Source organism: Triticum aestivum, chromosome 1B (genome assembly GCF_018294505.1).
Source record: "Triticum aestivum cultivar Chinese Spring chromosome 1B, IWGSC CS RefSeq v2.1, whole genome shotgun sequence".
NCBI classification, from domain to species: domain Eukaryota; kingdom Viridiplantae; phylum Streptophyta; class Magnoliopsida; order Poales; family Poaceae; genus Triticum; species Triticum aestivum.
Window position 1 is genome coordinate 438,937,458 of NC_057795.1, and position 12,009 is coordinate 438,949,466.

Consider the following 12,009-nt stretch of genomic DNA (forward strand, 5'->3'; position numbering starts at 1 on the left):
TCTCCTAGGGCCGGCCACCCCCCCTTGGCACCCCTATATATAGTGGGGGAGAGGAGGGACTTCATACCTTGAGTCCTTGGCCTTTGGTTGCCTCCTTCTCCCTCCCCAACACCTCCTCCACCTCCTTATTGCTTAGCGAAGCTCTGCCGGAGTACTGCAGCTCCATCAACACCACGCCGTCGTGCTGCTGCTGGTGCCATCTCCCTCAACCTCTCCTCCCTCCCTTGCTGGATCAAGAAGGAGGAGACGTGGCTGTTCCGTACGTGTGTTGAACGCGAAGGTGCCGTCCTTCGGTGCTAGGATCTCCGGTGATTCGAATCACGTCGTGTTCGACTACATCATCCCCGTTCTTTGAACGCTTCCGCTCGCGATCTACAAGGTATGTAGATGCATCTATTCACTCGTTGCTAGATGAACTCCTAGATGATCTTGGTGAAACGAGTAGGAAAATTTTTATTTTCTGCAACGTTACCCAACAGTGGCATCATGAGCTAGGTCTATGCGTAGTTCTTCTTGCACGAGTAGAACACAATTGGTTGTGGGCGTAGATTTGTCAACTTTCTTGCCGCTACTAGTCTTATCTTGCTTCAGCGGTATTGTGGGATGAAGCGGCCCGGACCAACCTTACACGTACGCTTACGTGAGACCGGTTCCACCGACTAACATGCACAAGTTGCATAAGGTGGCTGGCGGGTGTCTGTCTCTCCTACTTTACTTGAAGCGGATTCGATGAAAAGGGTCCTTATGAAGGGTAAATAGAAGTTGACAGATCACGTTGTGGTTTCACGTAGGTAAGAAAACGTTCTTGCTAGAACCCTACTTCAGCCATGTAAAACTTGCAAACAACAATTAGAGGACGTCTAACTTGTTTTTGCAGCAAGTGCTTTGTGATATGATATGGCCAAAGTTGTGATGAATGATGAATGATCTATATGTCATGTATGAGATGTTCATGCTATTGTAATAGGAATCACGACTTGCATGTCGATGAGTATGACAACCGGCAGGAGCCATAGGAGTTGTCTTTATTTTTTTGTATGACCTGCGTGTCATTAAAGAACGCCATGTAAACTACTTTACTTTATTACTAAACGCGTTAGTCATAGAAGTAGAAGTAGTCGTTGGCGTGACAACTTCATGAAGACACGATGATGGAGATCATGATGATGGAGATCATGGTGTCATGCCGGTGACAAGATGATCATGGAGCCCCGAAGATGAAGATCAAAGGAGCTATATGATATTGGCCATATCATGTCACTACTTATATAATTGCATGTGATGTTTATTATGTTTTAAGCATCTTGTTTACTTAGAACGACGGTAGTAAATAAGATGATCCCTTACAAAATTTCAAGAAGTGTTCTCCCCTAACTGTGCACCGTTGCTACAGTTCGTCGTTTCGAAGCACCACGTGATGATCGGGTGTGATAGATTCTTACGTTCACATACAACGGGTGTAAGACAGTTTTACACAGCGAAAACACTTAGGGTTAACTTGACGAGCCTAGCATGTACAGACATGGCCTCGGAACACGGAGACCGAAAGGTCGAACACGAGTCGTATGGAAGATACGATCTACATGAGAATGTTCACCGACGATGACTAGTCCGTCTCACGTGATGATCGGACACGGCCTAGTCGACTCGGATCGTGTAACACTTAGATGACCAAAGGGATGTCAAATCTGAGTGGGAGTTCATTATAATTTGATTAGATGAACTTAATTATCATGAACTTAGTCTAAATTTTTACAATATGTCTTGTAGATCAAATGGCCAACATAGTCCTCAACTTCAACGCGTTCCTAGAGAAAACTAAGCTGAAAGACGATGGCAGCAACTATACGGACTGGGTCCGGAACCTGAGGATTATCCTCATAGCTGCCAAGAAAGATTATGTCCTACAAGCACCGCTAGGTGATGCACCTGTTCTCCCTGCGGAACAAGACGTTATGAACGCTTGGCAGGCACGTTCCGATGACTACTCCCTCGTTCAGTGCGGCATGCTTTACAGCCTAGAGCCGGGGCTCCAAAAGCGTTTTGAGAGACATGGAGCATATGAGATGTTCGAAGAGCTGAAAATGGTTTTCCAAGCTCATGCCCGGGTCGAGAGATATGAAGTCTCTGACAAATTCTTCAGCTGTAAGATGGAGGAAAATAGTTCTGTCAGTGAGCACATACTCACTATGTCTGGGTTACATAACCGCTTGACTCAGCTGGGAGTTAATCTCCCGGATGATGCGGTCATTGACAGAATCCTCCAGTCGCTTCCACCAAGCTACAAGAGCTTTGTGATGAACTTCAATATGCAGGGGATGGAAAAGACCATTCCTGAAGTATTTGCTATGCTGAAATCAGCAGAGGTAGAAGTCAGAAAGGAACATCAAGTGTTGATGGTCAATAAAACCACTAAGTTCAAGAAGGGCAAGGGTAAAAAGAACTTCAAGAAGGACGGCAAGGTAGTTGCCGCGCCCAGCAAGCAAGCTGCCGGGAAGAAGCCAAAGAATGGACCCAAGCCCGAGACTGAGTGTTTTTATTGCAAGGAAAGTGGTCACTGGAAGCGGAACTGCCCCAAATACTTAGCGGACAAGAAGGCCGGCAAAACCAAAGGTATATTTGATATACATGTAATTGATGTGTACCTTACCAGTAATCGTAGTAACTCCTGGGTATTTGATACCGGTGCCATTGCTCATATTTGTAACACACAACAGGAGCTACGGAATAAACGGAGACTGGCGAAGGACGAGGTGACGATGCGCGTCGGGAATGGTTCCAAGGTCGATGTGATCGCCGTCGGCACGCTACCTCTACATTTACCTACGGGATTAGTTTTGAACCTCAATAATTGTTATTTTGTGCCAAGTTTGAGCATGAACATTGTATCAGGATCTCGTTTAATTCGAGATGGCTACTCATTTAAATCCGAGAATAATGGTTGTTCTATTTATATGAGAGATATGTTTTATGGTCATGCTCCGATGGTGAATGGTTTATTCTTTATGAATCTCGAGCGTAATGCTACACATATTCATAGTGTAAGTACCAAAAGATGTAAGATTGATAGTGATAGTCCCACATACTTGTGGCACTGCCGCCTCGGTCACATAGGTGTCAAACGCATGAAGAAGCTCCATGCTGATGGACTTTTAGAGTCTCTTGATTACGAATCATTTGACACGTGCGAACCATGCCTCATGGGTAAAATGACCAAGACTCCATTCTCAGGAACAATGGAGAGAGCAACCAACTTATTGGAAATCATACATACTGATGTGTGCGGTCCAATGAGTGTTGAGGCTCGCGGTGGCTATCGTTATATTCTCACCCTCACTGATGACTTGAGTAGATATGGGTATGTCTACTTAATGAAACACAAGTCTGAGACCTTTGAAAAGTTCAAGGAATTTCAGAGTGAAGTTGAGAATCAACGTGACAGGAAAATCAAGTTTCTACGATCAGATCGTGGAGGAGAATACTTGAGTCACGAGTTTGGTACACACTTAAGAAAATGTGGAATAGTTTCACAACTCACGCCGCCTGGAACACCTCAGCGTAATGGTGTGTCCGAACGTCGTAATCGCACTCTATTAGATATGGTGCGATCTATGATGTCTCTTGCCGATTTACCACTGTCTTTTTGGGGCTATGCTTTAGAGACTGCCGCATTCACTTTAAATAGGGCCCCGTCAAAATCCGTTGAGACGACACCGTATGAACTATGGTTTGGGAAGAAACCTAAGCTGTCATTTCTAAAAGTTTGGGGATGCGATGCTTATGTCAGGAAACTTCAACCTGAAAAGCTCGAACCCAAATCGGAAAAATGCGTCTTCATAGGATACCCTAAAGAAACTGTTGGGTATATCTTCTACCTCAGATCCGAAGGCAAGATCTTTGTTGCCAAGAATGGGTCCTTTCTGGAGAAAGAGTTTCTCTCGAAAGAAGTAAGTGGGAGGAAAGTAGAGCTTGATGAAGTATTACCTCTTGAACCGGAAAATGGCGCAACTCAAGAAAATGTTCCTGAGGTGCCTGCACCGACTAGAGAGGAAGTTAATGATAATGATCAAGATACTTCTGATCAAGCTCCTACTGAAATTCGAAGGTCCACAAGGACACGTTCTGCACCAGAGTGGTACGGCAACCCTGTCTTGGAAATCATGTTGTTAGACAACGGTGAACCTTCGAACTATGAAGAAGCGATGGCGGGTCCGGATTCCGACAAATGGCTAGAAGCCATGAAATCCGAGATAGGATCCATGTATGAAAACGAAGTATGGACTTTGACTGACTTGCCCGTAGAACGGCGAGCCATAGAAAATAAATGGATCTTTAAGAAGAAGACAGACGCGGATGGTAATGTGACCATCTATAAAGCTCGGCTTGTCGCTAAGGGTTATCGACAAGTTCAAGGGGTTGACTACGATGAGACTTTCTCACCGGTAGCGAAGCTGAAGTCCGTCCGAATCATGTTAGCAATTGCCGCATTTTATGATTATGAAATTTGGCAAATGGACGTCAAAACGGCATTCCTTAATGGTTTCCTTAAGGAAGAATTGTATATGATGCAGCCGGAAGGTTTTGTCGATCCTAAAAATGCTGACAAGGTGTGCAAGCTCCAATGCTCGATTTATGGGCTGGTGCAAGCATCTCAGAGTTGGAACATTCGTTTTGATGAGATGATCAAAGCGTTTGGGTTTACACAGACTTATGGAGAAGCCTGTGTTTACAAGAAAGTGAGTGGGAGCTCTATAGCATTTCTCATACTATATGTAGATGACATACTTTTGATGGGAAATGATATAGAACTTTTGGACAGCATTAAGGCCTACTTGAATAAGAGTTTTTCAATGAAGGACCTTGGAGAAGCTGCTTATATATTAGGCATCAAGATCTATAGGGATAGATCAAGACGCCTCATAGGTCTTTCACAAAGCACATATCTTGATAAGATTTTGAAGAAGTTCAAAATGGATCAGTCCAAGAAAGGGTTCTTGCCTGTTTTGCAAGGTGTGAAATTGAGCTCAGCTCAATGTCCGACCACGTCAGCAGAGATAGAAGAGATGAGTGTCATCCCCTATGCCTCAGCCATAGGTTCTATTATGTATGCCATGCTGTGTACCAGACCTGATGTAAACCTTGCCGTAAGTTTGGTAGGAAGGTACCAAAGTAATCCCGGCAAGGAACACTGGACAACGGTCAAGAATATCCTGAAGTACCTGAAAAGGACTAAGGAAATGTTTCTCGTTTATGGAGGTGACGAAGAGCTCGTCGTAAAAGGTTACGTCGACGCTAGCTTCGACACAGATCTGGATGACTCTAAGTCACAAACCGGATACGTGTATATTTTGAATGGTGGGGCAGTAAGCTGGTGCAGTTGCAAGCAGAGCGTCGTGGCGGGATCTACATGTGAAGCGGAGTACATGGCAGCCTCGGAGGCAGCACATGAAGCAATATGGGTGAAGGAGTTCATCACCGACCTAGGAGTCATACCCAATGCGTCGGGGCCGATCAAGCTCTTCTGTGACAACACTGGAGCTATTGCACTTGCCAAGGAGCCCAGGTTTCACAAGAAGACAAGGCACATCAAGCGTCGCTTCAACTCCATCCGTGAAAATGTTCAAGATGGAGACATAGAGATTTGTAAAGTACATACGGACCTGAATGTAGCAGATCCGTTGACTGAACCTCTCCCAAGAGCAAAACATGATCAACACCAGAATTCCATGGGTGTTCGATTCATCACAATGTAACTAGATTATTGACTCTAGTGCAAGTGGGAGACTGTTGGAAATATGCCCTAGAGGCAATAATAAAAGCATTATTATTATATTTCTTTGTTCATGATAATTGTCTTTATTCATGCTATAATTGTGTTATCCGGAAATCGTAATACATGTGTGAATAACAGACACCAACATGTCCCTAGTAAGCCTCTAGTTGACTAGCTCGTTGATCAATAGATAGTCATGGTTTCCTGGCTATGGACATTGGATGTCATTGATAACGGGATCACATCATTAGGATAATGATGTGATGGACAAGACCCAATCCTAAACATAGCACAAGATCGTATAGTTCGTTTGCTAGAGTTTTTGCAATGTCAAAGTATCTCTTCCTTCGACCATGAGATCGTATAACTCCTGGATACCGTAGGAGTGCTTTGGGTGTATCAAACGTCACAACGTAACTGGGTGACTATAAAGGTGCACTACAGGTATCTCCAAAAGTATCTATTGTTTTATATGGATCGAGACTGGGATTTGTCACTCCGTATGACGGAGAGATATCACTGGGCCCACTCAGTAATGCATCATCATAATGAGCTCAAAGTGACCAAGTGTTTGGTCACGGGATCATGCATTACGGTACGAGTAAAGTGACTTGCCGGTAACAAGATTGAACGAGGTATTGGGATACCGACGATCGAATCTCGGGCAAGTAACATATCGATTGACAAAGGGAATTGCATACGGGGTTGATTAAATCCTCGACATCGTGGTTCATCCGATGAGATCATCGTGGAGCATGTGGGAGCCAACATGGGTATCCAGATCCCGCTGTTGGTTATTGACCGGAGAGCGATCCCGGTCATGTCTACATGTCTCCCGAACCCGTAGGGTCTACACACTTAAGGTTCAGTTACGCTAGGGTTGTAGGGATATGTATATGCAGTAACCCGAATGTTGTTCGGAGTCCCGGATGAGATCTAGGACGTCACGAGGAGTTCCGGAATGGTCCGGAGGTAAAGATTTATATATGGGAAGTCCTGTTTCGGGCATCGGGACAAGTTTCGGGGTTATCGGTATTGTACCGGGACCACCGGAGGGGTCCCGGGGGCCCACCGGGTGGGGCCACCCATCCCCGGGGGCCACATGGGCTGTAGGGGGTGCGCCTTGGCCTGCTTGGGCCAAGGGCACCAGCCCCACATAGGCCCATGCGCCTAGGGTTTAAAGGGGAAAGAGTCCTAGGAGGGTAAGGCACCTCCTAGGTGCCTTGGGGGGGAGGGAAACCCCCCTTGGCCGCCGCACCCCCTAGGAGATTGGATCTCCTAGGGCCGGCCACCCCCCCTTGGCACCCCTATATATAGTGGGGGAGAGGAGGGACTTCATACCTTGAGTCCTTGGCCTTTGGTTGCCTCCTTCTCCCTCCCCAACACCTCCTCCACCTCCTTATTGCTTAGCGAAGCTCTGCCGGAGTACTGCAGCTCCATCAACACCACGCCGTCGTGCTGCTGCTGGTGCCATCTCCCTCAACCTCTCCTCCCTCCCTTGCTGGATCAAGAAGGAGGAGACGTGGCTGTTCCGTACGTGTGTTGAACGCGGAGGTGCCGTCCGTTCGGTGCTAGGATCTCCGGTGATTCGAATCACGTCGTGTTCGACTACATCATCCCCGTTCTTTGAACACTTCCGCTCGCAATCTACAAGGTATGTAGATGCATCTATTCACTCGTTGCTAGATGAACTCCTAGATGATCTTGGTGAAACGAGTAGGAAAATTTTTATTTTCTGCAACGTTACCCAACAATCAGGTCGGGTTGCCTCGTGGCTATAAATATCCCACCCCCTACACCATAAATTGGTGGCTGCTCAGAGTTAGTTTATGGCTTTTGTCGTTTAAGAGCAACCCACCTTGAAGCCTTTGAGAGAGAGAAATCCTTGCGAGGACAAAGCCCAAACACCCAGAGCCAAAGAGTGTTAGGCATCACTGAAGTCTTTCTGTCTGTGTGACCTGAAGACTTATTACACTTGAGGACTATGAATCCTCCAGCCGGTTAGGCGTCGCGTTCTGAGCATCCAAGAGTCATTGTGGATCGCCGGTGAACAAAGTCTGTGAAGGTTCGGAAGTCTACCTTGAAGACTTACCAGAGTGATTGGGCAAGGACTAGGTGTCCTTAGCTCAGGGGGAATAAGGTGAAGACACGGTCTTCTGAGTTGAATCTCAGCCTCCCTAACCAGACGTACAGTTGTCACAGCAACTAGAACTGGTCCAACAAATCATGTGTCTTCAACAAGTGACTGGTTCTATCCTCTCCCCCCTTTACTTAGTGTTTGTCTTCGTGAAGTCATTGCTTAATTGTCATACCTGTTTGACTTCATTGCTTGACTACTATCGTTTGTTGGCTTCATACTATCTTCCATCCTGATCCTTACTACCTAGCTGCTATTAGTCTTTGTACTTTCACATTATCACATACTTGACTATGGCTTGCTTAGTGTAGTTTATCTTCCGCTGCATATCAATTAGGCCATTTCTATTGTTTTTCTTTGAAACTTCCACGTTTTGAAGAATTTCGTAAAAATCGCCTATTCACCCCCCCTCTAGTCGATAACTAGCACTTTCACTATGGTTGACTCACTAGCATGCCACTCTACAATTGATTTTTTTTTGCCCATTGTCATGCCTTGAAGGTGTTTGTTTAAAATGCATAAGCGGTTTGTTATGAGTCCATGGTAGTCATGCAGCCTGGGATTGGGATATACAAGATGGAAGCAAATATATTAACTAGTTCAGCCATGTAGGTAATCACAACAATGTCCATTTACATTGTATAGAGGCTACATCAGTTCAGTATGAAAAAAGGAACACAATGAGTTAAATTTGCAAGTACATCAGTTCACCTTGAATAAAATACCAAAGTGCACCGTCAAGATTTCCATCAGTTCGCTTATAAGAAAACATAAAGTATTTGAATAAAATATTTTGTAAGTATTTCGAAAGTATTTGAATAAAATATTTTGTGGGTAAGTAAACTAATCATGTTCTTGTAGTTTGGAGGAAAAACATAATAAGTTCTACAGAAATAAATATAGAAGTTCATATTCCAAAAACAAATGAGGTATTTGGGAAGTAAAATGAAGTATTTCAAAGTACACATCTTTTTAGGTTTCGTTGTGAACATGTAATGTTACTGTACATGAACTTGTTATTCTTTTTACATGAACTTGTGCATGCTAATTGGTGGCTGTTGTGTGTGTGCAGGGACGGTGGACACTACAAATATAGTCCCACACAGCCTCTCAACACCACTTCTTGAACCTTCATGGCCCAGGCCGTTCATTGCCTCCACACAAGGCTCCCTGCCGCCCCTGCCCCCGGAGGCGCCGCCGCCCCTGCCCCCAGAGGCGCCGCCGCCCCTACCTCCCGGTGCGCCGCACCCTTCCGCCGACGCGCCGCCGCCCCTGCCCATCCGGTGTGCTGCACGCTCCCCCCTCGCCTCTGCTTCCAAGCGCCGTTAGGACCCTTCACCGGAGTAGAAAGGCCACCACCTCCTGCCTTCGCCTTGCGGGCCAAAAACTACCACGTCCACGAGCAGGGCTCCTCCCGGCGCCTTCTACTCGTCTGCGAGCGGGGATCGCCCGGAGCCCATCATGAGCGTCCATGAGCGGGGCTCCCGTGGATGGCTGGATCCCGTCGTCGGCATCGATAGCGTCCACAAGCGCCAACACCTCATATTCGGGGTGAGCAGCTCTTGAAACTATTTCTTAACATTGCTACAATTCTGCACTTATGGTTCAGTCCTACTAGTACTGATGAAGTATAGACTTGAGTGGAAAATTTAGTTGATTCATTTTGTGAACATGTATCCGTTTCAATGTTAAACAGGAACACAATAAGATAACTTTGCAAGTGTATCAGTTCACCTTGAATGAAATACATAAGTGCACCATCAAGTTTTCCATTAGTTTGCTTATTAAAAAAACAGAAGTTAGGTTGTGTAAAGAAAGCTGGAGGACTAATGTCAGCCTAGAAGTTTAGGTTGTGGAGCAAGCCTGCGCAAACAAAGGACTCCTGTAGCGCTTCTCCAGCTTATCCGCTGCGTCAATGGCACTCTCTCACAGCAATATCTCTCCTTCTCTACTTTTGCTATTATAATGCATAAAAGTGTTGTTATGCTGATTGATTAGCTTTTCTTGCTCTTTAGGTGTTTGCCACTATTCCTGTGAGCACCATTTTAATATGCTTATTTTGTGCTCCCAAGAATGTTTTTGGAGCAGTACAAATACATCATCATAGTGAGTAAAAGATGTGGCACCTTGGGAAGTACTACCATTAATGTTTAGATCAAGTTCAGAATAGAAAACCTAGAAAAACTGTGTGCATGATAATTGGCTTTTGGTTGATACTTTCCTTGAAATGCAGTTGCTTGGTAGCTCACTGGACATTACCCCTCTGTGCCTGAGGCAAGTAGTGGAACTGTATCCAGTTATTTAGACCTTTCAATCATACTGCTCTGCTTTTCATTACTCAAATAATTCTGAAAAAGTTCAAATTATAAAAGCAGATAAGTCCAGGGTTCACCGGTGGAAGTTTGAGGAAAAAATATAAAAGAAAAGGAGAGTTATTAGTGGAACAAAAGTAAAAGGAGACGCTCTATTTTCCTGGCAGATAATACTTGTTCCATAATTTCCATCTGCCCTAACCGGCAGTACTCCTAGTACCGCACCTCCAATCGGCAACCTCGCTCTAAAAACTGACATTGATTAGCATGTACTGATCCATTCGACTTTTGGTGTGTTTAAAAAACAATTGTTCATTATTTGCTAAAAATAGGGAGTTCATAGTCGAGAAGACAGGGAGTTCAGAAAACAACGTGAACATGAAAAACCATAAAAAAGAACCTAAAACTTGTGTTAGGGGAGTTCTTCAAGAATTTTGTAGCTAGTCGACCGTGTTGTGTATCCTTATTAGTTCATATTTGAGAAGACATGTATTCTTAGTAGTTTGTGTATCTAGCCGTCCGTGTTGTGTATTCTGGTGAGTTCATGTGTGTATGTGTTGCCCTCGTGGTGTATGAGAGGCGCCCCGCAGAGCCGAGGAAGTCATCGATCTGGTCGAGGCATCCTCCGATTCTCTATTTTTGGTAGCACAAACATTTAAAAGTTCAAACACTACACCCTGGTAAGTTCTCCTTGAGAAAACCCCATCTCTCACATTTGTTTCCATTTTTATAGGTGGCAGCAAAAACAAGATGCACAAGTTCATCTTTTGTATGCTTTTCAGTTCATCTACTTCCGATGGTGAGTCTGATTTCCTTTGTGTTTCCATGTTCATATAACAGAAGCAAGTGCTCGTGGTTATGCTTTAGAATGAGCACCGTACTTTCACTTGGATAACATGAAATAGGATGCACCGTGGATGTGCTCAACATAAAACAGATGAACTTCATGCTGCATACGCCTTTCCCTCTCCGTTGTTTCACTCTTAAAAACATGTGTATGTGTGGTTGCTTATTGCTTCTTGCTGCCACTATTTTTTGTAAATGATTTTGCATGTGCACTCCAGGAGTGTTTTTGTTTCTGTAGGTCAGCTGCTCAACATTCTTGTACCGCTCAATACATGTATTACTACTGGGAAGGTTCAAAAATCAGAACTCAACAAGTTCAACATGGTGTATGCCCCACTTGAGACCATCGAGAGGGCGCACCGTGGCGTCATGGACTACATCAAGCACGCGCTCACCCTCTTCACCGACTTCGCCGCCGTCCTGATCATCATGGTAAACACCCTAGCCACCTTGCTCGTCTACTCATCCTCCACCCACTATGGTTGCTAAAATTGGATTCGTTTTTCTATGATGTGATCCATTGTGATGGCTGATGGTGTTGTGTTCCATTGCAGCTCAAGAACGTAGGCGACAATTCCAAGGACAAGAAGAGGAGGAGGTCCTGAGAGTGTCATATGTGCATCGTTTTTTCTTGTTTCAAAAGTAGAAGGGGAAGATGTGGAGGGTGGACTACTTAGGGCGATTGCTGCTGATGTTGTGTTGTGTTAGGTCAGCAAGTAGTGCTAAAATTATTTTGCAGGAAGAGAAGGCAGCGAGAAGATGTTCCGGGTGACACGCCCTTCCATCAAAATAAAACGTTCAAACATAGCAAGAAGTCAACAGAAAAAGATGTGGCGCCGCTAGACTTTTTCATAAGCTGTACGTAGCAAATCTGTAGTTATGGCATAAAAAGCTGAAATATTGTATATTGTATAATTCCATAAGCTGTACGTAGCAAATCT

General features: G+C 44.8%; 1 protein-coding gene across 1 annotated transcript; it reads left to right on the plus strand.

Moving 5' to 3' along the window:
- Positions 1–8,540: 8,540 nt before the first annotated feature.
- LOC123092338 (uncharacterized) lies at positions 8,541–11,762 on the plus strand. Its single transcript, XM_044514090.1, has 4 exons — positions 8,541–9,461; positions 10,956–11,021; positions 11,287–11,500; positions 11,623–11,762. The coding sequence occupies exons 1-4, from the start codon at positions 9,382–9,384 to the stop codon at positions 11,671–11,673; spliced, it is 411 nt and encodes a 136-aa protein (XP_044370025.1). The 5' UTR covers positions 8,541–9,381; the 3' UTR covers positions 11,674–11,762.
- Positions 11,763–12,009: the final 247 nt, after the last annotated feature.